General features: G+C 40.7%; 1 protein-coding gene across 1 annotated transcript; it reads right to left on the minus strand.

Moving 5' to 3' along the window:
• Positions 1-178: 178 nt before the first annotated feature.
• LOC129369620 (RNA polymerase II elongation factor ELL2-like) lies at positions 179-27,520 on the minus strand. Its single transcript, XM_055045150.1, has 12 exons — positions 27,342-27,520; positions 26,768-26,815; positions 15,157-15,284; positions 12,988-13,151; positions 9,654-9,898; positions 7,787-7,911; positions 7,305-7,407; positions 5,671-6,145; positions 4,331-4,382; positions 3,426-3,597; positions 3,265-3,309; positions 179-2,683 (listed from the first exon to the last, which is right to left on the minus strand). Exons 1-12 carry the CDS (start codon positions 27,477-27,479, stop codon positions 2,573-2,575), a joined length of 1,806 nt encoding a protein of 601 aa, XP_054901125.1. The 5' UTR covers positions 27,480-27,520; the 3' UTR covers positions 179-2,572.
• Positions 27,521-27,665: the final 145 nt, after the last annotated feature.

Genomic DNA, 27,665 nt, shown 5'->3' on the forward strand with positions numbered 1-27,665 from the left:
CCTCCAGACATTCAGACATGTTTGGTCAATTGGTCACTCTAAAATTCAGTGTGTGTGGGTGTGCACCCTGTGATGACGCTCCAACTACAGCGAAAGTAACACTGACATTCAAGATGGATAGAAGACAAGCTCATTCTCACACTCAAAGGGCGAGTAAAAGACTTTCAGCAATGAGGACTTTTCATTTTTAAACATTTTATTTTTGGAAATGTCATACCAGGACAAGAGAAGGTAAACATTGGTAAATACACAAAGTCTCTCCTCTGATTCCTCAGACAGGCTCTTCTTTCAGCACCTGTGCAGCACACACTGGTCCCCCGAAAATGATCAACACTTATCCAGAATGGGGAGAGAATCATTATGGGGTTATACATTAATGCTTCAGAAAAAAACTAAAATATATATATATTGCATGATTGGTCATGAAAACACATTTATGAAACATAACATTGATCCTGATGATAAATACTTAAATATCTACTTTATTCATGAGGATCCATGAGTACCAGAGGGGATATGAAGGAAACAGATGAGGACGGTAGTTTCTCAAGTCCAAATTAACTACTGACTACTATTACTCTTTTGTTAGTACCTAATGAACCCTAATAAAGTGTTGCTAGTAAAATAAGGCAGTGTTTGTATGATGATCTCCTCTTCTTCATCATATTGGCAGTCTGAAAACCTCGACCTACAAACGTTTCACATTAAGGCTTCTTTGTCACTGACAACACGATGACAGTCGGTTAAAAAAAAGTGCAAGAATAGCGAGTGACTGCTGCCAAAACGGATTCCGTCTTGGAGGGAAAAAAACAAAACAAAAAAACAAAGGCTATATGAATTTACTGTGCAGGGATCATTCTGGAATCAATACGCAATCCGTAAAAGGCAAGAGAAGTGAGAGAACCTGAGGACTGGAATGAATGAGATGATGCTCTTCAATCTATCGCCGCGTCATTTCCCTGGCTGCATCCCTACCAACACTTTGATTTCAAAGCTCAGATGACTAAAGTCACAGGACAGAGATAAATAGGTTAAAAATAAATATGTCAGTAGTTCAATGCAAAAGAAAAAAAAAAAAAACAAAAGAAAGAAAGAAATGGAAGTCCTTTTTTTCTTCTCGAGGTTAAAATACTTCAGCAGATGAGCTAGTTTAGGCATTTTGGTCCGTTTACCATCAGATGCTCCAGAGACAGGGGAATGCGGTTAATAAATACTTTGAACTTTAGTGCATTTCGGAGACAACACGGATGCCGGTTACAGTGACTCGACCAAGCCCTTTCTGCTCTCTTCAAAGGGAATCTAAATAAAATAAAGTGACATGTCATTTTAATCTCGTCAAAAGATGAATCCAGTTCGGCTACAAGTCTGGCTTTGCAAACGGGAAGCCATTTCCCATTTTGTGAAACTGCAAACCTCAATGTATTTCATTGGAATTTAAACAAACGCAACGCAACATATATTATTTTATAGAGTCTTTACGGAAATAAAATCTGATAAACGTGGCTTGGAAACGTGTTCTGCTCTCCCTAAATAAACTGCAGTGCAAACTAACATCTCTAAAAGCCACTTTTCTAGTGAGCAAAATCTACTCTAGTTATTCAGTGAAGGCCTCAAAGGTTTGTAAGAGAAAAGTAGTGAAAAAACAGCATCACGAAGCCCAGGTCATGGAGAATGTCACAGGGAAGCTTAAAGCAGGACGAAGTGGAACAGTGATAACAAAACGAGTGTTGAGCAATATAAAAAAGCCTTCATAGACAGAAAGAAAGCCTTTGTTGAAATTTCTGGTCTGACTTTGCCACAAAACAGGTCTGGTCCAAAAGAGGCTAAATACAAAACAAAGAGAACCAACACTGAGCATTAGTCTAAACAACCTTAAGACATGACAGTGGCAGGATTATGCTGCGGGAATGCTTTTCTTCAGCTCAAGAGTTTTCACTGTACTTGTTTTAAAAAAATACACACTATGTATCCTTCTTCTTTCCATTTCACAATCATGCATGGCTTTGTTGCGTTTCATCCCGATGCTAAATGTCAAAGTTCGGCGTTGTAACAAAGTGTGAAAAAGTCCGGCACACCGTGACTCACCATTCTGACAAAAACTCAAAATAACTCATTAGAAACTGTGAGCAACGAACGATGTTGATTCATCCATGTTCACATGTGGGCTGCTTCTCCCGCTCACCCCAGACAAGGTTAACCTCAAAGCATGACTTTCACTACAATTAGACATGTTTAGGGGTACGAAAAGCAACAAAAAACAATACAGAAGCTGTATAAGGAGAGATAAAGGGAATAATTTCACAAGTGTCAAAAACAGCAAAGTAAATAAGTTAAGGTCAAAAACTACATTGGAAAAAAAATCCAACCAAATACCTTCCAGTGATTTTTCGCTCAGTTACGTTGTGAGAACTCTGGAGAATCGTCTGAGGCTTTAGCAGAAGTGTGTGGAGAAAGCTGAAGTCTCCTTTCAAGGTTGTTCATGTCACTGGTATAAATGCTTTGACACTCATGTTGGGTATGCAAAGTTGACAGTTTAAAAGAAACAAACCAAAAAAAAAAAAGCAAACGAATGCTATGAAGAGGGCTTGGAAAGATCATAGTCGATGATGAGCTGTTTGATGTACGACAGTTTTTCATGAAGATACTCGCAGCGCTTCTTTTCCTCCCTGTAGCCTGGAAACTTCTGTGGAGAAAAGAGACAGCAAGTCAGGACATTTTGGTAAATCTGCACAGAAAACAACACATGTATTTAATGTACGTCAGTCGGTCCCCTCCATGGTTTTGCAATTCCACAGTTGTGGAAAATTTGCGCAAAATCTACATACTGCCGCACCTTTTTGCTCTGATGTGAAATTGTGAGTTTATTGCAAATTTTCAGCAAAAACATAGATTTTAAGTGAGCAATAACTCCCACCTGCAGGTGGCAGTACTTCCTACTTCTACTACACTGCTGCCTCCAGCTTTACTCCAGGTGAAGTTATGGTCTATGATCGATTTGGTGAGTAACCAAAGGTCACATTTACCGTCATACATAAGCACAAATATTACAAATATTTGTGCAATATACAAATATTGGTCTTGGTCTGTCATCTTGTAGCCTTCCTTCTGACTGATCTTTATGGGTGAAATGCGACAAAATTTGATAGAAGTTGTACATTTTCAAAGCTTACTAAGATGTAACATATAGACATTTGCTAGAAACAAAAATTTCACAAAAATAGAACAAGTATACAAATATAAACCTAAACATTTAAGTGCTGTTACCTTCCGAAACTTGCTGTACTTTTCCAGTATTTGGTCTTCCATAGTCTTAAAAAAAGAAAAAAAAAGAATTGTCAATTTATTGCTGTTGATTCAGATTGTACAAAACATCACATCTATCTTCATACGGCAGGCCTCGTTTCTGATAAGCTGTAGATACATACCTTATATTCCTGTGTGCCAGGAGACAGAGTCTTTATCTTGGAGCCCAGCTGAACAAACATGTGTGTTATGGCAGCGATCCGGGAGTGAAGGTCTTTGTACTCGTCGTACTCTGTGCAGAAATCCTCCTGATATCGCTGCCGTTGCTCCAAACTTGAAATGGGGCTGTATGCCCTGCAACGACACCACAAAACCCAACACGGAGTCAGTGAGAAGGTGAAGCTGGGAGGTGAAAATGGCAGCATGGATGTGGAAGTTTTAAACAGAGTGTTGCAAAAAATAATTATGCTTCGACACAAATTCCTACGAACATCGTCTTGAGTTTTATTAACTTTTTATTCTAATAAGTTATTTAAAAGTACCTGCTTATATCTCCACACAAATAAATTTTCTGGCACCATGTTTTATTCCTAATAGGAAGTTGTGGTTGTTTTGAGGCAATCTGACTGGCTGATGGTTTACAGTTTTGCACTAAACTGCCCTTATGGGTTTTCAGTTTACAACAAGCTTCAAGGAGGTATTTGTGTGAGTTCATGTGGATGGAAACTTCTCTGAAATTGATTGTGGGTGTGTGAGATTACTTTTGCTAACAATATGACACAGATTTTTCTTTTATAAAGACCTGGCTGCATGTGTACAAAACATTTAGTTGTCAAAAAAAATGTTTGTTTTCTAAAGTTGTTCCTCAGATCTGATATTCTTCTCCTGCAGTGCATTAGTTTACCACAAGATGGCAGCAAGACAGTCCTGAAAAATTCCACAATAAGCTTATGACTCATCTCAAAAAAAAAAAAAAAACTTCCATTAATAATATCTGTTTTTTTGTCAAGTTAACGTCAGCGGAAAGCAACATTTACCAGCAGAGACGGCACACAGATCAGTTACTTTACATCCTGTTTACACTCACAGCACGTAGTCCGGCTTCTCCTCGGAGGCCACACCACTTGTGATGTCAGGATCTGCAGCAAATACACAATTAAGAAAATTCAATCAACTGCAGTTGAGTCAGTGCAATCATTGACACGAAGCTCAGCTATTATTCGAACGCTAAGCTCTTCGTTTTGGTTTCCCTGAGAACTGCGGAGCGTCAGGGTGCTTGTGCCACACGTCTCGGTCGGCCCAGACGGAAGAAAAGCTCCTGGGTGTCGGGGGACCTCTCGCTCCGCTGGAGCCGTTTGTGAGTCACTCAGCCACAGAAGACAGGGGCTGGCTCCGGGGAGCCAACACTGCCACGCTCAAGAGATAATACAGCAGAAACGCACCGCCCATGCTGATGTCAGATAACCCCAGAGCAGCCTAACGCCTCTCTCTGGTCATCTGTTTTCAGTGTTTGCGTTTCAACTCATATACAGCAACAACAGCTCTGACCAGGGCCGGATTTAGAAACTGGCTCCCTGGGCTGGAGCCAGTTTTGGTGCCCTATCCCAGAAGAATAAAATGATTAATAAAATGAATGTAAGTTACAGAACATTAATAGGTAATAGGCCTGTCACAATGACGCATTTTGCTGGACGATAAATTGTCCCAGAAGTTATTGCGAAAAACAACAATATTGTTTTGAGACGTTTTTTTTTAGTAACGTAATGGCAAAATCATCTAAAGACATATTCTCAAACTCAATAAGCTTGAAACTCTAAAGAACAATTAACCCTGCAGCTGGACTACAATTTTAAAATGTTAACAATAAATTATAAAGTCTCCAGACAAAGTTGTCCTTCATATAAAATGGCTGGTTGAGACCAATCCACCAGACTGAAGACGGTAGCCATTCAGTCTTTGATAGAAATGGAGAGAAAAGAGAAAAACACAAAATCATGGAAATGTGAATTATTAATATGTCATGCGATTAATTTAATCATCATTTATTGCAACATGCCTAATAGGTAAGCAGGTAGAGTGTTTTAGAAACACTCTGGCAGGTGGCTCCATTGCGCTTCCAAAAAGAGAATAATTTTCAAGTATTTAAATTTAATACAAATCTGCCAATATGTTAATAATTCAGCACATGCAAAATGAGTTGAATTATAATATGAGGTGTAAGGCTTGTAAAACATGCACAGTATGCACAAAAAATTTTTTATCTTTTTGAGGTTCCCTCCAAAAGTCAGACTGACACAGATGTGGCAACAGATACAACACTCAGCCAAATATAAAAGAAAACTGAATGCAAGCAAAATAAAAATAAGGTAAACGAGTTTAAGAAAAACAAGGAGAAAAAAATACAAGAAGAAGAGAAAGAGGCCTTACTGTCAAGTTTTTCTGTGTTCTGCTTGAGATCGAGACTCGACTGCAGCCGTTCGGCTCCTTTGTCACTTTTTAACCTCTCCCGCTCCTTTTCTTTGTGCTTTTTAGATTTCTTCTTTCTGTGCTGGCTGTTGTGGATTTGCTGCTGAGTGCAGCCAGAGACGCCCTGCGGCGTTTCCAGCTTGTTAACGTTAGCGTCCTGCCCTCTTTTCTCAGAAATATGTCCGTCAGACGGGCCGTGCTCGAAAGGAAAGCCATTGTGGGCCACAGTTAGGCCACAGGGGTCACCGGGAACGCCACCGATCCGCTGAGGTTCAGCAACAGAGATGAGACTGGGGTCGAAGGTCACAGCTGCATTATCATGTGCTCCTTTAGTGCTTGCGAGTCCTTTTGCCGCAGACTGGTGTAACCTTTGGTCTGTTAGTTTTTGCCTCTTCGCAGCCAGTCTTTCCTGTGAGTCCGGGGGTACAGGTCGTTTCTAGGGGAAGACAAGGACAGCAGATGGAAAACCAAAACAGAGATAACAATTGCACCCAAAACATTCTCAGAAAAATCCTTCAATCCTACATACAAAATGTTGCTGCAACCTTTCCAATGCTCTGACTTACACTACTAAACAAAAAAAAGAAACGTGTTTATCAAGTCAGGTTTGTTTAGTAATAAAGTATTAGAGGAAACCCGTAGACCCAAACATAACTGCAGCATTTCAGCGAAAACCGTCATTGAAGCTTTTAAATTTGAGGCGTCATGGGAACATGAATCCTGCATTTCCTGTTAACTCTTGGTCTGTTGACGTTAATGCTATGTAATAATAAGATCTTCTTCCCCACCTGGGACTTGTTTTAGTTTAATGATGAGTTACATTTGCAAAAAAAGAGTCGGAATTTACAATTCTGCATCCAATATGGCTGCTGCTCATTCAGGACTCAGGTAGCACTCAAACTTACCGTCAAATTTACTGTTTTATTTAGTTGACAAATTAAATAATTAGCTAGAAAACTAAGTGTTTGGCTCCAAATTAAATATTTAGCCGCAAACTAAATATTTAGTTAGCAAGCTACATTTCTTGTCAGCAAGGTCAATATATGGTGGGCAAAATAAACTAAACTAAGGTCTGAACTGAATTCAAGCTAATATGAATTTAGCTTGCCAACTAAATATTTAGTTAGCTAAGATAAATGATGTAAATACTTTGCAAGTTTATTCATTGCTGTCTCATATTTAGCTTGCTAACTGCACGTAGCTTAATAACTAAGTATTTAGCGTAGCATACCTAAATTGCAAATTTAATGTTTAATTATAGGCATTTTTAAATGTGAAAATAACATTTAGTTTTTTAAACAATCGTCTACATTTTAATTATAATCATATTTATGCATAATTGTGATGAAAACAGGACTTTGGAAAATGAACCCCCATATTTTTGTGAAATAACCCAACTTTTTGCTGTTATTGTTTCTGTATAGCTAAACACCACATGAATCCGAGCTCCAAATCGGAAGACAAACACAACGCGGCAGAACTCCAAAAGGCCACTTTAATGGTTGGCTGATTTTTTACATCAATTTTTTAAAATTAAACTCCCACTGTTGAATCCTGAAAACATAAATATTACTGACAAGAAAACATCCATTTACCACAGCTGGGTTTTTCGCTGCGCTTGCGTCCTCAGGGGTCGCAGGTATTGACAAGTGTGCTTGAACGTTGCGTGATTTATTGCTGATGTGGGGCTGAAGTTTCCTGTTAAACACACAGAGAGAACAGGATATATAAAGCCATAAAAACACGCCGTCTGTGGAATTCAGAAAATGTCGAGCAAAAACTCGCGAATTTATCCCCCTCCATAAAGAAATGATTGAGGCTGACAGTAGGAGGGGGGGCTAGCACCGGTCTGAAGCTCAAAGCACGCGGAGAAGTCTCCATGTTTGAGCACAGTGCTGTAAATAAAGTCAGTCCCTGGCAGTGACAAAGATAGCATCTGTTTAGCAAGAAATATATGCTCTCACCGCAGAATAATTGGCAGATACTGCAGATATTTCCAACATTTGTTTTGTTGTAGTTTTAGTGACTCCATACGTCTGCCTTTTGTTTTGTTGCTGGCGCCGGGCCTCTGACTCACCTGGACAGCAGCCTGCTGATGAGCTGCTTCTCCTCCTCGCTGTAGCCTGGCCAGTCCCTCTGAACGTGCTTGTAGAAGTTGTCCTTCAGCAGGTAGCTGCTGTCTTTGGGATTCACTCTGGCCACCTGAAGCACGGGAAAAACTGGCCGTTAGCGGAGCAACGTGGAAGATGATTTTAGTTATCATTGTTTTGACTATCAATTAATCGGGTAAAAAAATTGGCACGTTCAACTAATTTTTCATTTAATCACATAATACTATTTTATATTAGAGTACATTATAAGATTCAAATAATAATATAATCCCTTTTTTCACATAAGAAATAAACATAAACATTTATTTAGTGAATTTGATTTGGGTGACGATGAAACAATATTGCCTGAGGAGTTTTGGCTAAAACGCAACAACAGTCAACAATTTTTTCAATCTTAAATTCAGAATGTATATATAATCTATGCAGTTTGGTCTTAACTTAATAGCTCTAAAAATGTTTTTTTCATCAAATAGTTTGTTTTGGGTCTGTGTACTCCAATTAGTGATTCATCGATTACTGAATTAGTGGACGATTATTTTTGATTTGATTCATCACGATTAATCGTTTCAGCCCTACCCATAAAAAATCATGAATTTTTGACCATCTTTTCTCATTAAACTGATCCACAGTCATAAAACTGCCATGTTGAGAAGCTGAGCTGTCCCCCTGCCACCGCCGCCCTGAGACACCAACAGCGATAGCCTCGTATTTGACTCCCTTTCTCTGAGGACATCCATCTTTGTGATGCCTGCTGACACGGCGGCCCGCCCAACAGCAAACAGGATCTCTGAAGAGGCAATTATAGCACTGACCTAATTAGAAACAACAACCTACACATCTCCCCTACGCACACGCATCGATGGGCTGAGGGACGACAGAAGACGGACACCATTGTGATCAGTAAAAAACAAAAACGACAAGAAAAAAGAAAATCACAAAAACAACACAAACATGAATCAAAAACAGCCGGAAGAATCCTCAAAACTTCAGACTGGTCGGCCAGACTTGATGCTTGTTTATAGTTTTTAGCTGTCGTATACATTTTAGTCCCCATAAGTGTTTGGTTTGGTGCTTTGAAAGGAAAGCGTAGACGAGGTCACTAATGGCTGGAAATGAATGCTGCCAAGAGGCGGCGCAGGGAAAAGCGTAGAAAACTCAAGAGCGACTGCACTAATATTTAAAACCACAATGGAAGGAGCAGGTAAAAGTAACTTTACTTTTACAACTCTTCTGGATTACATGCAGGCTGGAGGGCTGTAACTAATAAGTAAGCCGTTTAGACACATATTCATTATTCCCCCAAAAACACACAAAACACCACCAACATGAAGCAGCTCATGCTGTAGTCCTTATGAGAATACAGGATATAAATCCTCCTGCAGTGTTTTGTGTTTTAAAGTCCACTTAGAAATAACATTGGAGTCCAAATAAACGACCAGAGGTGAAACTAGACCTGCTATGGGATGCCTTAGATGAACGCATGTGTGTGTTGAATGGTCCAATCAAAGTTCACAAGAAAATTGGTGAGAAAACTTGAAAGGCGACTGTGTGAAAAAATGAGTAGATGACGAAATCTGGAAGAGGGGGACTTTATATGCAGATTTATGTGCTGTTAGGCGTATTATTACTATTAACTCAGAATACAAATGTACATGCGCCACTTTGTGCCGGCCTATCACAGGAAAAACAAGAGAGCAGTGAAATAAATTGGTATTTTTAGTTTACAATGTGACAAAACGGGAGTTCAAACCGCATGGAGTATGGATACGTTGTAAAGCCGTCGACTTCAAACTGTGTGAACCGTTTGCAGTGGTGAGAGTTTGTGGTTTTCACCTCGTCGAGCACGGCTCCAAGCTCGGCCTTGTCCTTTGTTGCGGCTCGCTCTCTCTCCAGCCACAGGAGAAGCTCTGGTTTCCTGTAGGGTTTGAGGGCCAGCAGGTGGATGATGCGTTCCCTCAGGGGCTTCGGGGTGGGGGTCGGCATGCCGTGGCTCCTCCGGTTGGTGGCCGGCTGCTTGAAGAAGCTGCTTTCAGGAGCAGACGGGGGAGCGGATCTCTTTTGGTATTTGACGCTTTTACCTGCGAACGAGCCGAAATTGCAGGAAGAAATTTGGTCAGTTTGAGGCCGTTCAGATTTCTCCACATTGGATTCTTGGAGAACTGTTTTCACCGTTTTTAATTGTGCATTAGAAGATAATTAAATGCATACAGCAAACACTTAGCTTAACCGGCACATCTGTGTGCTGTTCAAGCAGAACCCAATCTATATGAGAATATGCAAGATTAAATAATCCCGCTACAACAAAATGCAAGACCTGCATTTAAGTCAACTTTCTCTTTAAAATGATTTTAAGACATTTTAAGTGCTAAATTTTATATCCATGAATTAAGACTTTTTAAGGATGTGTGGAGACTGTAATATCATTGATTTTTGCGTACTTTTCCCCCCATGCAGTCCGGGCACGTTTGAGCCGTGAAAGCCGTCTTCTCTGTGTGCTAATCCTGCTGCAGGTTAATCTGAGTTTTAAAGGTCAGAGCGGGGAGAGAGGTTCAGGAAAAGAGAGGTTTCTATTCGGCCACTGAAGTGTGTCCGCTATATTACCTCCTTATCATCCTGAACTTTTCTGCTTTATGCGTCATCTGCTGGTGTGGGTTTCATGTAAATATGAGCAGCCAACGATGAGGTGAAGATTTATACACGATTTGACCCGTATAAGTGACAGCTGATGGATGGAATCTGATAGAACAAAAACGTTTTACATCCAAACGTCGGACCTTTATATTCACTTTATAGGACTTTTTTTAGTGTCTCCCCCATTAACTTCACATTTTCCAGGCTCCTCCATAGCTGCAACTCTGAGTAATGCTCTCCTTGCCAAGCTAGCCAGTTTGGGATATTATTGAGAAGGGTTGCAGCTAACAATTTAGTAATTGATTATTCTATCGATTATTCTGACAAATGGTCGACTAATTGGATAAAAATATTGTCACATTCTACAGATTTTTAAATTTAACCATGTAAGATTTTATATTGGAAATACAAAATATGTACATTTTTGTACAGTTTTGGTTCAATCACTGTTCTGACCGTGTTGTTTCAGTAGATTGCCTTTTGTTTGAGTCAATGACTAAACTAGTTGAGTTATTTCTAAAATCGAGTCATCACGATTAATCGCTTCAGCCCCATTGAAATCCTAGCCACGCTTTGAGCTTCTCCACAACTTGACCTGTGGTCCAGTAAACCTCCAAAGCCTTCAGAAAACAGCTGCATTTCCACTGAGACGCAAACTTCTGGTCACTCACCGATATTTAAAAATCATGCCTGCCAATTCCAATTTATTTAATAGCTTTTTTTTTTTATCTGGAAAGTCGCTAAACGTAGCGATAAAGCACCCGATTTATTGGTGCACTCCTAGTTTATATATGAAACAATCAAAAGGCAAACGGTTTCACTGCATTTCATTTAGGGGTATCAGAGTAAAAAGAGTACATTTTCTTCTTTTTTTCTATCCTCAAAGACCCTTCAATGTCCAAATGAGCGGGCATTGAAGGGTTACTGAAATATTGCAAATTAACTCCGTGACTAAATGCGAGTCAGATGTTGATTTGGAATGTTTTACGCGTTTCTGCAGGTGGAAAATACTTTGAGTCAGCGCAGTGTTCAGAGAGTGACTTAAATTGGCCATACACTCCAACTTGCTTTCCCATCTCGAGCTGAAGACCTCAGTTTACACAATTTACTGAGTCTGAAATTGGTCCACATCATCTGGAGCTACGGCCTGAATGTCGGGGTCCAGAAATGGGCCGAGGAAAATGATTGCATAACTACGGCAAGGGCTGGAGCAGAGACAATGAAGCACAGACAGTAGCTGTCCAGTTTATTTTCTCTGAAGATTAAAGAGGTGCAAGATGATTTTGGCTTCCACGATTGAAGGAAGAAAAAAAGAGTGCACAAAAATTGGATTCTGAACATGCGGCGTGGCAAACACTTCACTTGCCTTTTATTTAAAGAGAACTGATGATGCAAAGTTCACATTTTGGATGTTTTATAGTTCCCTTTGAATCTCAACGAGTGAAAAAGCTCTTTAAAAAAAACTAATAATAAAAAACACCCAGCAGTTTTTGGCAATAAGTTCATGTTTTCAGTGTCTGGAAAATGAGCCGTTTCAAAAACCTCTCGATTGCTGAATCACATCACACCGTCACCTAGCAACCCAAAATGAGCTCTAGCACATTTGGTCAGCATGTTTTACCACTGTATGCACTGTACAATGGCTTACCATCCAGAAACCTTGTTGGTTGTGAAGGAGGCTCTACTTGTGCTTTTCAAAGAAGCACAGTTGTGTAGTTGCAGTCATTTTTACGTTCAAGAGTAAAAACGTTGAGCTGCCAGTTGCAGCTTATTTGGATTTAAAGTGACAGAAGCCCTAAAACAGCTCGTTCTGAAAGGAGTTCAACAAAGGCAGAACCAAGCAGAGAAAAATCTCATTATCTATTAAATTATTTTCTGTTCAAAAAACCATGTAATGAACATGTTTTGCTTGGCCCATAGACTTATCCTAATCTGTCCAAAGAAGCATTATAGGTCACCCTTAATGTCCATAAGTCCCTTTCAGGCAAACATGACACTGCATTATTTTCCTTTTAACGGTTAAACTAAGAATTTGCTGCAAAAAATAAATAGAAAATCAGTAAAAAGACAGCAGAGACAGAGCATGTGTTGGATTTTTTTTTTCACTATATACACTTAAAAACGCACAAACATTAACATAATATCCTGCTCTAAATGAAGATAACTGGTTCTGAACCACTGGACTGTCGGACACTAAGGCTGAAAAGCCGAATCCAACAAGAATATTGGAGACGCGACTTTTACAAGCTATGGGTCAGCCTGCACATCTAGTTTTATTAGTCGTCGAAAGAGGAAAAACGCCTGTTTTTCAGCTTCGAGCAATGATCTCAGCAGTGCTGTTGTTCAATTTACAGAAATATTCCAACAGATTTCTTTTTATTATTTTTATTGGCGCTACTTAGTTTGCTATTTTTGATTTTTATAACGGACCATTGTACACAAAGCCAGTGTGTTCGAGGTTTATGCCCAGTCCACAGAGAGATGCTTTCATGTTCAACATTTTTCCGGTACACGCCAGCCTTCGGTCTAATCTTACTAGGCTGCGTGGCTCCAGGCTTGATCTCGATGGCCGAGCGGCTCCAGCTGTCCTTCTCCATCTGAGACATCCTCTCGCGGGTCATCTGGTAGGAGTCGTCGGTGGCGCACACGGTGATCTTGTCCTGGATGCTGCCTTGGCCCTCCAGCTGCTCGCGACCGTCGCTGTGGAGCGGGGAGAGAGACAAAAAAAAAAGATCAGGATTTCTCCTCGTGTTTGTGGAGCCTGATACGAGAGTTTTTCCCAGCCAGATATGTAGGGCTGTACGTTATGTCAGAAGCTAGATTTAGACCTGTTCACATGGCAGTGCAGAGTCGACGGAAAACCACAGGAATTACTTTGGCTCCAACTTGCAGAACAGAGATCGACTTAGAGCTAAAGAGTTTGTTTAGCGAACCTTCATGTGAGCACAGAACGAAAGATTTGTGGAACTGTCAAAGTTTGTTTTCATCTTAAAAAGAACCATGACGTTCTCTCAATGGAAGCCTAGATTCTCTCTGGGTACTCCGGCTTCCTCTACCCGAAAAACATGCAACTTAGCTTAACCGGCAATTCCAAGTTGCCCTTCGGTGGGAGTGTGTCCATGCATGATCTGTGTCCTCTGTGTGTGTTGATGTTGACTTTAACTAACTCAACTCCAAGCTACTGAAGCGCTGTGGTTGGAACTGTTCCCACAAGGCATGGACCATGTAACAAGGTTTCACAAAGTCACCATGCTTCCCGTCCTACTGACTCCCATAGGATCCTTTCAATTGATAAGCCAGAGAAAGTACCGGAGTACGACTAGCGGTCATTGCAATTAAAAAAGAAAAAAAACAAAAAAACATTGGATATGGAAGAGTATATTTGTGCCAACATGCTGCAGAGTGATTTCACATTTTGAAAAGAAATACTTTGTTATTCTCTGATGTCAAAACATTGTAAATTTCCGAGGACAAAATAAAATATGTTCGGGTTAAAGGCATAAGTTTGTGACGTTAAGCAAAGATGTTTTCTGACATCATAAAGTCAGACATTTGCAGGGAAAAACATGCAGAAGTTTACTGAGATTATAAAATCAGACATTTGTGACAAAAAAAGTCCTTCAACATGGAGCTTTCTGGTTCTTTTTCTGTGATAACAGCTAAATCTCCCAGGTGATCAATTTAAGAGGTATTTTCTTACAAAATCTGACTTTGTGATGTCAGAAAACATCCAGGTTTTAATGTCAGCAATGTATATGTGTTTATTATGGGAAAATGTAATTATTTTTCTTGTAGATGTACCATTTTTCGCCAGAGAATATCCCAGCTTCTCGTTGAAACATGCGAGTGTGATCTTCCAATTTTTCCACCAAAACATTTTTGGAGGAAAGCATCACTTTCATTAACATGACTCTCAGACCTACGTTAAAATGAGCACAACAGGAAAAATGACAATATACCAAACAATTAAAATACAGTTTCTTTGAAGCAGTAGTAAAATGTTTTTGCTTTTTTTACCAAAAGCAATAAGAGCAGGTTATAGTTTTTGTTTCAGTTTTTTTTCCCTGTGGTTTCACGCCAGGTTATCATACAAACTGCTGAGTCTGCACAAAAGAAAAAAGAAAAAAAAACTTGAGGCATCCTCTCATTACTCAAGCCTCTGGTTTGAGAAATGAGAGGATCTATCCAGAAAAAAATACAGAGAATTTGGCATCCTTGTGATGGGGCAGGTATGCTTAAGCTAATTTGCATCTTACAAAAATGAAAATCAGAGCTGCATCAATCAAACCACCAGATATCAGAAGCGGACATCTTTGATTTGGTTAGCTCTGATCTGTGATTTGGCTGGTAAGTTCCTGAAAAATCCTATTTTATTTCTGTTCATTAAAGGAATCAAAACTATGAACACTCACTAGATTTGGTGCATAAACACATCAACCAACTTTTTAAAAAACTCCCAACTTTTCAGGAGTTTACAAAAAGTTGGATTACATGAGGGGAAAATACTTTGATGCATGAATTTCCTCCATTTTCTGTTGGAAGCAAAATTACAGAACATTCCAAAATAATCTTTTGCTTTTTTTGTGGAAAAAACAAACCAATCTCAAAGTCTGATTGGTTTCGGGATTAACTTTTTTAATTAAACCAGAAATCAATATCGAACTGGTTTCTGGTGAGAATAGCCTGGAGCTGGTCCCCTCCGTACCTTGAGATGTACTGATGGATGCAGTCGAAGCTGGCCTGAGGCTGGTCTTTGCTGTCACTGGACAGGTAGAAGGAGAAGATGCGCAGAGCAGAAGGTGACTCTGGAGTTGGAGTTGGAATCTTGAAGTACTATGAGGAAAACAGGGAGGGGAAAAAAAAAAAATTAATTAAAGATTCCTCTAAAATGCACGCATCGGAACCAGCCAATACCTTGAACTCGTCAACTCGATCAAGAATTAATGCATCTTTTATTGCCTTTCAAAACTGTTGACATATTGCACAAGAAAAAGCAATTACCTCCACAAACTCTGCAGCAAAATACAGCGTAGCCAAGAAACACAGGGCTGAACAAGTCAAGGTTTTTGCAATCAACATAAATCTCTTCCTATTTTCGCTTTTGGACGGCCTGGGGCAAAAATACTCTCTTGGAATAATCCAAGAAGAGAAAAGTTAATGTAAAAACAAAACAAAACAAAAAAATCACAGGCTTATTCTGGTCTTCTCTCTTCTGTTTGTTTAATAAATCCAAAAGCAGAGAAGCGCTGAACAGGTCAAAGGGATGCAAAGGCTTTCTTTGTCTCAGCTGGGTAAACAGTATTCGTAAGATGTTCATTTAAAGTTCAAATATTAGGGATCTTTCCCAGGCGTCAAAGATACTGCAGTTGAGATTTCGGGCACACCCTAGAGGTACGAGAACATCACAGTGTCAGCAGAAAGACTAACATGAAAACCGAAGCATCTGGGGGAAAAGCTGTGTTTTCTGTCTACAAGAGGAATTGGACGGCATGAGATTTTGTTTTTTGTTTTTTTTACAGTACGATAACCTCGAGCAAAATGTATTCCCAATATCTACACAAATATTTCAAATAGAAACGAATAACATGATCCATGATCCACGAAGCATGCAAATCTGCAGCAACTGACCAGACAAACGTTTATGGCGTGCTGCTGGTTTTGTATTTGCAAAAATAAACAAAATAAAAGGAAAGCTTTAGAAAAGCTACGCTAAAAATTTCAAAACATCCAGGAAACAAACTATAGCGGGGGCTGCAATAAACAGGAGTCACTGTAAGCTAATGTCAGAGCCAAGAGTCTTTCTTGACATTTGCAAGATGCTAAGTTGGTTATGAGCCACATAATAGAATATCATAATATAAAAAAGTTTTTTTTTGGCTTTATGGAGCACAGATTTACCATTTAGGGTATTTTATTGCACCATCTTAGATTTTCTTTTTTTTTTAAAATCTTTTTTTAAAAGTTATTCTCATGCATATCTTCAATGTAAAATGTTCTTCACACACAGTTGCTGTCACTATTAGATAGTAGTCTAATAGTGACAATTGAAATTTGTTGTGAACACACAACAGATTTTCCGACAGGCCAGTCAGAATCTTGGTGACGGCTGAAAAGTTTCTCTACAGCAAGATGTTTAATCAAATAGAGGAAATGTATATGTAAAATTTTTATTCCGCTGCAGACAAGAGCAAATTCATAATAAATTCAAATCTGAACACCCAGCAGGTTTTGCGGCTGATTCGTTTTTTCTCTTTGTTTTTCCCTCGTGTCATAAATGGCCACATTTGAAAATGAAAATAATTCTCTGCGTGAACTTGATAATGCTGGACATTTGAAAACTGCCGCCTCTGCGCTCCGTTTTAAAGCATACAAATATCCATTCCTCTGAATGTAAATGCAGGGCACAAGCTCTGGAGTTATGCCAACAAACAACGTCGTTTTGAAAAGGGATGACGCGAATAAAAATGCAAAAAGAAAAGAAAAAACACGTTGAAACCAACGTTTTATCTCCACACATGCAGAATTTGTCTATAAGGATCACCTTTGACACTTTGTCACAAGTTTACAGTGAAGCAGCAGGGACGTTGCCTCCTATTTTCTTATCAGCTCGCTGCACGTGTCTTTACAAGTAGGCTGTCACCACAGGAATTCATCCAACCTGAGCTGCAGCACTGCAGGCAGCTCAGGTTGATCTCAGTTTCTTAGAAAAAATAAATAAAGGTGTCCGTGTGACATGTGCATTTAAAGTCCAAAAAGTTTCAAGCGTTTGAACGAACCACAGATGCATATCAATATGTGTATTGGTCCTGATATTGAAAAAATAAATCCAGCACTGGTATCGTAACAATACGCCTGACCTTTAAGGGCAGATCAGTTTAATTCTACGCTTTATGCTCTGAGCGACATCATGCGTCATTATTTATTTTACAAACTACTGCAGTTTTGAACTTCTTTGTGTTGGTATACCACACCAAAACAAGTTAAAGTCATAATGTGACAAAATAAAACGGGATACAATTCCATTTGAAAGGGACAATAACTCAAAACTTGAGCTTTCCAAGCAGGCTGGTTGACTTCACTGAGTTCTGCTGGTTGGCAGCGTAACGTGTTGTCCATTGCGTTGCCTGTGGACAGAAACCTGCTGCTAGGTAAATAACCTGAATGTGAAGAGACGTTTCTGCAGCAACATTCAATAATTCATGTTCTGCGTTCACTGGATTGTTGTGTGTGCCGTCCCAGGATCCCCACAGCTCCGAGCGTCCCGCCGCGAGCCGCGCACAAAAAGCACTGGCTGGCATTCATCTTCTGGCGACTGCTCACGCGGCCTCCGCTGCCATATTTCTTCACTCCTGCTGTATGAACTACAACAAGCACTCGCAATTCCCAGCAACCTGGGCCCGCAGAGTGGAGCAAGCTCCCCGAGAAGGCACACAGCAATCCCTATAACCCAGAGAGGAGGTCTGAAAAAGAAAAGCCTGGCGGTTCCTGCACTTAACTCACCATGAACGATGAAACATTTATGGAATTCCTTTCAAGTTAAAAATATTCAGAGAATCTGCGGGTTACTTCTAATCTTTAAATGAGCAGTGCACTGAGAAAATGAAATGGTGAAATCCATAGCTGGGGTCTATTTAAGGAACTTAATGAAGGACCGGGAGGCCAAAGGGAACATTTCCAAAGCAAGAGAAGGGAGAATCTGACAAGCGCTTCAATATGTTTTAAATGCTAAACCGAACTTCTGCCAGTGAGCCTTTTTCTGTTTGAAAGTAAAATTCTTCAGGTTTATGTCCATCGTGCAATATGCATCTGCTCTGCTATTCATTCATCAATGTGGTTTTCATACTTTTAAACTGATACAACGTGATGTGTTTAATGTAATACCAAATGCCTCAAGCCTGAGGCATATGTCTGAGAAACAGAAACCTTATAAAAATAGTTCACTAAACTCTACAGTTCTCCATAAAAACTGCAAAAAAAAAAAAAAAAAACAACCTTTAATCGTCTAACTTTTAATCATGTTTGTTAGTTTGGTTAATTTAATTCTCGGCTGTAAATTCACATCATCTGAAATTTTTGATGCAACATCTGGAGGTTTCGTGGATGCAGGACAAATTGGCTTCAAGTCTTTGCCAAAGTGCAACGTTATTGCAGATTAGACGCCAGGCAATCTGCTTCCAGGTCATTTGCTTCCATGTGCCGTCAAGTTAAGAGACCAACGTCCGGAGTGACGGTTTGTGATCGGATAACAGCCACCAGCTCTGGATGCAAATCAGCCGACATCACAACCAGCGTTCGGCGTTGAGGCATGGCGAGGTTTCAAAACGAGTTTCAAAACAAAAAAGCCTCCCGTCGATCTTCAACCTTTACTACTGATATAATAATTAGATACAAGACAAAGCGCAGTAGAGATTGGAGTTTCTATTATAACAGGAGGTCCACTGGATTCATTAGGCCTGTCCTGATACAGCTTTTCACTTCCGATACAATATCAATATTACAGCTCTTAGTACTTGTCAATATGGTACTGACCCGATACAAAACCAGCACAAATCAGACATATTTTTATTACTTATTTTGTAGTGTGGAATGTTAGAAAAGTCTTGATCAAGTTAAATTACCAATACAAAAGATCAATAATCAACAATAAATTTTCCAGTGGGGATGCAAGCAGAGAAATACTGAGGCAGACTAAATGCTGGAACAGGCTAAATGTTGGAACAGACTAAATGTTACCTAAAATATTTAGCCATACATCCAATAACATCTTTTATAATTCAGGTGGATTCCATTCATGTTTTGTTTTATTAAGGTCTAAAGTCAAACTTTCTGTTTAAAACAAAAGCAAGTCGATCATTTTACACATTGTTGTTGGGATCTTTATGAAGTTCTCATACTATGAAAATCTTCTGACAGCCTGTTCCTGATGGGGACACAATCTCATATGATCTGCAGTTCTCTCTAAACTGTCCGAAATTTCTCCACAGGCTTTAGTGAACGTTTATGCTTCACCAAAGCATAAACCTGTGAGAAACTACCGTCGGTGAACAGGGGATCATGTTTCCTGTGAGCTTTTCGGTTGAATGCGAGGGTTTGGGTGTAGATCTCCTGCAGGCCATTGTTTCCACATCCTCTGCAGCCCTGAGTAATGGCCCTCTGAAAACAGTCCGTCTTTTGTCCCCGCCTCCCTGGCTCTGGAGTGGGATGCCACGGGAACCGCTCCCCCCGCACCCTTAGCGGCAGACTGGGGAGGTCAGGGAAGACGTGCAAAACCTGCCGCCACCATCCTCTGTCTGCTATCAATGGAGGGGGAATCCTGGGGAGACGGGTCACTCCAGGCCGGCCACAGCTAACGCAAAATCTGCGAGTGAGAGTGTGTTAATCCAGCGCGAGCAAAAGCAGGGCTCAGCTCCAGCTTCCCTCACCAGGACATAATCAGCCTTACTGCCACTCGTAAGAAAGACAAGGGAGGCGGAGAGGCCGAGTCGGACGAAAAGCAAACATCCTCACCCCTGCCTCAGAAAGACACACACACACACACACACACACACACACACACACACACACACACACACACACACACACACACACACACACACACACACACACACACACACACACACACACACCCTCGCCACACTTCAGCAAACGCCACTTCTCATCATCTCACTGCAAACAAAAGAGGCAAATTGTTCCCAGGACCACAAGTTGACACATGCCACTAAAGACAAGTGCCCTCCACCCCACCAACACGGCTACAATGGAGGACAGAGATGCCAAACACAATGTGCGTCTGTGTTTCTAGAAGCAGGGAGGAGAGACGGAGATCAGCGCAGCGGAGAGAAATGGGCTCACGTTTAAAGGCGAGCCACGTGTTTTACGAGCCTCTTGGTCGGCCCCTTGAAGCTCGGAGCTGCAGAGAGTCTTCTCTCCCTTGCTGAGTTTCACATGGCGACATCGGGGTGATTAATGTGGCTGCCATGACTGGGAGACAGTGCATGTAATCAAGTCCCAGCCTGTAATCACCTTCCATTCCTTTTTCATTTGCAATTTTTCAGAGCTGCAGTCGGTAGCTGCACAACTGGCAGAGAAAGGGGCAGACAGGCAAGTAAGTAAGTAATGGTTGGGGAAGGGGTGCCACAAGAATGCCCCCGAGGGTGTTGCCCCCCACTACAAGGAACCCACACGTCTGGGGCAGCTGCCGTGGGGTCGATCTGTCAACTTCAACAAACTCTGAAAATACGAGCGGCGAACAACGTTTGAGTGGGACGCCACACGTGTCGGGATACGGAGAGGTTTGGGGTCTCATTAAGTGATACGGTGAGCTTTTTACACGAGGCAATTATTCAGGACTCATTCCTCAGCAAGCCCAGATATGCTCACGCAGCTTAATCAGACACAGGAGGACATATTTCAAGCGTGCCAAGGGGAAGTTCGTCTCAGGTTTGTCTCAAAAAGCCAACAGGTAATCCAGTCAGTGCAAAGAGATTTTCATTCCTGGTGTTTGAGCAGCGGCACCAGAACCTCTTCCCCCCCGTCATAATCCCAAAACAACTTGGCACTTGTTGGCCGATGCTAATTATGTAAATCTTTGGGAGTGGTTTCACCGGGCGAAATACGCAGCACATAAATCATGATAAAGAGATTACTGAAAAACAGAGAAGGCAGTATTTCAGTGTAAAAATAACACTTGCATGGGATTTTTGTACAAAAGTAGCAATAAGGGACTATATATTGATAAATATTTCACAATGTCCTTCTAAAGTGCTTAACTTTTTTCACATTTGTCACATTAAAAATCACCAACTTTAAAGTATTACAGTATTGATTTATGTAAGAGACAAATAAATAGTGGATAGCTTTGAAGTTGAAGGACATTTTTCTCTACATATCAGGTTGTCCATGCAACCTTCATGATTCTTAAATGCAAGCATCTAAAATCAAGACCTTAATCTGTCTTTAATTACTTTTAATAAATATAATTTGGCCCTAGATATGTGTTATTTGGACAAATATTTGTTGTTTTAGTCAAATTCAGACATATTCATTCTGTTCAGTGACTTTTTACAGGCTATTGCTAACTGGCTGCTAGCATACCCTAGCTAGCATTTTTGTTTATGTTGCATCTATCAATAGGATAAGAGTAAATTGCTGTGGGAAAGCTGGTCAGATTTGATTGTGAAAATGGATAAAGTTAAATGAACAAACTTTAAACCAGAGCAGAGCTTCATCATCCAGCAGGACCATTATAATAAACCAACAGCAAGAGCTGAAGGGCAGCGGTTTAGATCCAAGCACATTTACTATACATGTACAAATGGCCTAGTCAAAGTCAGGCCCTTTATCTAATTACAAATCTGAGCCCAAGATTTGAAAATTAATGTTCGCAACAGCTTATCCTAGATCTGGCTTGCTGCACTTTTTAGATTTTTTGAAACCCTGGATCATTTTGCTTCCACTACAAGAATATGCATCACTCTACGCTGGTCTTTCACATAAAATCATTTAAAAAATACAGAAGCAAAAGTAGTAGTCTTTGGGTTATCTCACTAGAAATGTGGAAATATTCAAGGAGTGTAAATCGCAAGGATATGTGAAAATCAATTTAATAATCTATAGAGTGAGTTGGGAGCATGCTTAGCGTTAGCTTTCAGATGATTGGACTCGCAGTAGGGATTCTTCTGTCGCTCTGGGCGCAAGGCGAGGCCTCCACGCATTGGGGCTGACGGCAGCGCATTAGGATGAAAAACTGGATTCATTTTGGGAGACCCAGGCAGGGTGACACCGCATAGCCTGCATTCCCCTGCTCATTGTTATTCAAATCAGAGGCGACAGCACACAATCAGAGGGCACTGTCAGGGTCGCAGCACAGCCAGCATGAAGACACACAGGCAGTAACAAACCCTTCCTTTAAAACTACGCCGACGGTAGACTGAGCGGCGAGAACGTCCATTTCAGCTCCACAGAAACACGTGGAGGGAGGAGCCGCCTTTATCTGGAGCATGGCGGGACAAGGAGACCTGACGTCTTCACATCGCCCGGGACAAACAAACAGCATCCACACACAGCTCACCGACCAATAAATATGTTTTAAAAATGAGCGACAAAACACGCTCGGGAAACTGGTTTCGGAGGCGTATGAAAAGTTTTTGCCTTTGTGATATTCTAGTATTTGAACTCCATTTCCAGAAAGATTCTTTTTGTTTTTATTTATTGTTTATTTATCATTACTTTTACCAAATTTCCCAACTTTTGGTTTTTGAATTATTTGCTATTGATAAACTGTGATGTCACTTCCCTTTTGCTGACGGGTGGCAACCTGCCTTCCGCCTGATTGGAGGGAGATAGTTTGCTCCTTCTCCGTTAACGTGGTGCAGAAGAAGAGTTTATAGCACAGCAGGCGAACTTGACGACGACTGAACTTGGTCTCAAGATGTTGGTCAGAAATTTATTTGTTGAACTGCCGTGTACAATTAAGAGATTTTGAATATTTCCCCTCCTTTTCATCATGAGTCTTTAAATAGTTTTGGTCAGTTGCTTTTTTAAATGCATTTTTACAGAGATTTGACAGCAAACGAGGAACCTCCTATGGAACAGGACATTTTCATCAGTCTTATTACGGTAACCGTTTTAAAACAGCAGTTGTCTGTCATGCAGCCGGAGCAGACAGCCCTACTAATTACCCAGAGCACATCAGCTTGTTTGACTTGTGCCTCCTAAATACAGCCATGTGGTAAAACCATGGTGTTTTCACGCTATTCACCATAGCAATCTGCACACATGCAGCGAAGACAGCTTTAAGGTACATAATTATACACACAGAAGGTGAGAGTCGAACCAGGGAGCAAGGCGTAAACAGGAGCAGGGCAGAGTTCGCAGCAGCGTTCTCCCTCATGGTACCGATGAAGTGCCTCTGGTCCAGACACAAACACTCGTCGACGTCTGAGCCGAGCAGACAGTGAAAGCTAATGCAAACACAAGTCACGATGCCTCAGTCTGTAATCAAGAGCACTACAGCTCCTGTAATTACCTCTAAACATTCATTTGGATATTAACCTTAGGCCTCTGTGCAGCACACTGGGAGGGTGTGCTCCAATCCTTTAAAAAAAACAAAAACAGAAAAGGTCCCACTCAACACTGAATGTTTTGAGATCTTTCCATAACTTCAGAAACAATGAGAATACTAACAAATACAATAATAACTTTATTTTACATCAATGTCTGAAAACCACATATCAGTCAGGAGGAACTTTTTGTTGATCTGTCACATAAAATCCCAACAAAATTCAAGTTAGAACTGTTAGCTTCTAGCTTTCATTCTTTAGCTGACGAAATCACAGAAAACTTTTACGACCGCCTCTCTTTCTAGGTCCTCTTTCTAGCGTCTACTACCTTCTGTCTGAGGCCTAAACTCATCTCTTTTCTTGTGTGCATGTGTTGAATTTGGTTCAAACGTTCACTGGTCCTGAGTTCTTTATGTGAGATTCAATGTTGATTAATCACTCATTAATTAATCACTCGTTGATTAATCAATCAATGAGTGATTAATCACTCATTGTGTGGATTTAATGTTCACTGAATGCTCAGGTTTGTCCCAGATTAGGCCCGTCACCATAACAAACTTTGCTGGATAATAAATTGTCCCAGAGATTATTGTGATAAAAATGTTAATATTGTTGTTTTAAGGGCATTTTCAAGCAATATAATGGGGACAGAAAAATAATGCGAGTAGAATCTCTTGAAGGTCAGTAAACTTGAATTTCTAGGCAATATTTAAAACTTTGCTTAGCTTTACGAAAACGACAAATAAAACGGATCCCGATGTCTCCGCAAACAAAACGGCCCTTCCAGCTGTTGAGACCGATGCAAGACTTTTGACATCCAGTTTTTGGTAGAAAAAGAGAAAAGAGGACGACACGAAACACAAGCAATCGTGCAACTGCAAAATATCGAGCTTGTTGCGATTCAACATATCATTAAAATATCCTGATCAATTGTCGTGGAAATATTGAGAGTTCTGTGTGATTTCATCAAAGGAGTTTATAATTCTGACCTCAACGCTACACATATTGATCTGAACGCTCTGCAACTCTGGGGCTTCCAGAGACACAACTCCCTCAGGACCAAAGAAAATAATATGGAAGAAGAAGCTGACTTCCTTATAACCTCTACACAGAGCTGTCAGCAAACCCTACAGCAATGCAGGTTTAATATCCTCACTTAAAAACAGGGACTATTCAGTTTTGAAATGGAAACTTTCCAGAAGTAAGCAAACACTTTCCCATTCAGACGCCTCGTCAGGTTTAACCGGTTTGATGATTGCCCCCTTTAAAACTCGCCACCACGCCAGCCTTAAAACATTTCGTCGTGACAGGCAGGGGGGCTGTGACTCTTTCGAAGCAGCCCGGGCAATTAGCATTGAGTGAAAAGTAACTATTCCCCAAGGACACAGCTGCTCCCAGCTCAAGTCAAAACACACACAGTTCAGGCTGTTTACTGCAGATCCAGCGCCGACATCCCAAGAGACAAAGACAGGCTGGTGAGATATTATGTCTCAAATCTGATGCAGAGTGTTTTGGAAACGTTGCCTATTTTTTGTTTTTTTTCCCTCATTTTGTCTTCAGACATCATTTGTTGTATCAGGATTTTGTACAACAGATTAAAGAAGTAGCATGTATAGTTAAAGGAGGTCCAGTTTCACTGCAAGCCTTATAGGAGATAGAGCAAATGCGTCGGTAAAGTTGTTCTCAAACGAAAAAAAAATAAAATCTCTATCCTACATATGAAGAGCTAAATGTGGTTGAAAACGTAACACTGCGGAACAACCTGACCGGACCAACCCCCAATGTGAAACCATGCAGTGAGAATGCTTTTCTTCAGTAGCAACATGGAAAGATGGTCTTAATAGTTTGTCGTAATATCTTCTCGTATTTATGCAATAAAAGTGATGATTGAAAAAAATAAAACAATGTTTTAAATTCATTGCAGTCTTTCTTAGAGGCTGTGGCTGTGTGCTGCTAAAGGAAAGCCATGCAATCACCTACAGAGGTCCTAAGGAAAAAAACAAACAATAGAACAAAGACAAACCGCGATGAAGAACAACTTACCGATTATTAACGAGACTACTTCAGAAAAACAATTACAAGAAGACCTGTGCTAAGTAGCACAAGGTGAACACACCTTAACATATTCTTAAAGATGAGTGTTGATTCCAGCTGTCATGAAATTTATACTCTGTTTACGCTGAGAATGTAAAACATTTTATTAACCTTTTAAAAAGGAGAAACGTATGATATCAGGTTTGAGCGAAAAAAACAAAACGACAAAAAAAACCTGCTAACTTCCACCTGTGTTCCCTGGACCCATTGATGTGATCAAGTATGATTTAACAGATCACAAATTGGTGAAAATACACTGTAACAATTATTTAAAACCAAACCACAAACCAATGGGCAATTTATAAAAGTAGCCTTCATCAATAAGGCTACTAATAAACAAACAAGTGTGGAAACACTTTAGAACTGGAACATGTTGGCAAACCATTCCCATAACTCGTCATGATAAAGAAAAAGTAATCTTATCACTTTGGAACCTTCAGTGAAAAGAAAAAAAACCAAAACATCATCAGGGAGAGTTAACTGTTGTCACAATGAAACCACTCATGTGTGATGATTGGCCACTCCTAGCTTAGATCAAATCACAAGTGTGTCAGAATGGCCTAGTCAAAGGCCCGGCTTTCACATTGATACACAAATCGATTACCGTGAGAGAAAACCAGAGACTGAACTGCAGAGAAGAGGTGGATGAGGGGGGCTGAAACGCCATGTGAATAATTTAACCAGATATAGGAAAAAACACAATGTTCTCTGACTCATCAACAACTTCTCAGGTTGACTCCAGCTCCAACATCGCCTTTGCTCCTCTCTGTTCCCAGCACCGCTTGCTGACCCAACAAATCCCCCTGCTCAGTCATCGGCCTGACCCAGTAACCCGCATGGCTCCGATCTGCTGCCCTGCCTCTGCTCAGAGGGTGGCAGCTCAGCCACCCTCTGAGGCCAGGCGTCAGTCAAGCGTGACTCGTCAAGAGGAGATGATTGGATTTTTTTTATTTTTCTTGCATAAGAATAGATGGCTGCCTCTCTTTTGTTTTAAACACTGCCACTCATCCTGTAATTCAGCTTCATCCATTTAAGCAAATGAGCTAAGCTGCAGAAGGATATACCGCTCCCAATGAGAAAGAGTTTTAAAGCGTTTCTTCGGCATGCGCGTGAAACTAAAACATAGGAGTGGGAATGAAATCAAATGTTTAACAAACTTACCCCGTGGTTTCCTTTGAAACAGATTGACGTCTCATTTTGCAAAACTCCCTGCAGAGGAAAGGGAGGAAAAGGAAGGGGCAATTAATCTCAGCTTTAGTGCAAAGTAAATGCTCTAGGTTTTGTACAGTGAGCACAGTCATGCTGTAATCAGTTCAGATGGAAGTTACACAATCAATAATGCTTCTCAAAGGTTGGAGCTAATTATGAGACAAAGCGGCCCGCTTTTCAGATCAGATAAGCATCCGGGTTAGAGATCTTCTGACATTAATAGGGGTTTCAAAGGAACAGCTGAGCTTTTTTTTCTTTTTAAATTAATCACAGGGTTCTGTCCCACTTCCCCCGTGTGTCAGGGAGACTGGTCCAGCCTCAGACTGACAGCGGAGACTCTGCGCCGTTTGTGCTGCCAACAGCGGCAAATACAGCACAAATACAAACACAAGCAGCCCAGCAATATCACTAAAGGGAAAGTGGAAACTTTTTGAAACGCGGGAAAAGAAAAAGAAAACACGGTCACACACGGCCCTTCTTAAAGAGGCAAACACAAACAGGTTAATTAAGAGCAATAATGGCGCACCGTGAGGTTCTGGTAGGCTTCCAGCGCTCTAAGGGCCGTGTCCGTCAGCTTGACGTGGTACAGGGTGATGCCGGAGCCGGTTCTGGTCGTCTTTCCACAGGAGAGCCCGTAGCGGTGCTCCTGTCTGAGTGAAGCCATCGCTGGCTCTCTCTCCCCTTCCGCTCCTCCGGCTGGAGCAGCTTTCCTCTGTCAGCTCAGCGTCACGGCGCGGCGTCAAACTGAGGGACGCGTGTATGGCAAGACAGCTTATCATACAATACGTGGAGCTTTTCACGCCTGGTGTTGAAGCTGCGCTGTGTAACTTTAATAAACACTTTATTTGCT

This window comes from Poeciliopsis prolifica, unplaced genomic scaffold (genome assembly GCF_027474105.1).
Source record: "Poeciliopsis prolifica strain line A6 unplaced genomic scaffold, Auburn_PproV2 SCAFFOLD021, whole genome shotgun sequence".
NCBI lineage: Eukaryota > Metazoa > Chordata > Actinopteri > Cyprinodontiformes > Poeciliidae > Poeciliopsis > Poeciliopsis prolifica.

Bases quoted from the DNA above. Each gene is read 5' to 3' on its own strand.
- LOC129369620 (XM_055045150.1), bottom strand. From the start codon at position 27,479: ATGGCTTCACTCAGACAGGAGCACCGCTACGGGCTCTCCTGTGGAAAG. The intron at 15,285-26,767 runs GTAAGTTTGTTA...TTTTCCTCATAG, and splicing joins GTTTCAAAGGAAACCACGGG to TACTTCAAGATTCCAACTCC. The intron at 7,912-9,653 runs GTGAAAACCACA...CCCGTGCTTCAG, and splicing joins TTGGAGCCGTGCTCGACGAG to GTGGCCAGAGTGAATCCCAA.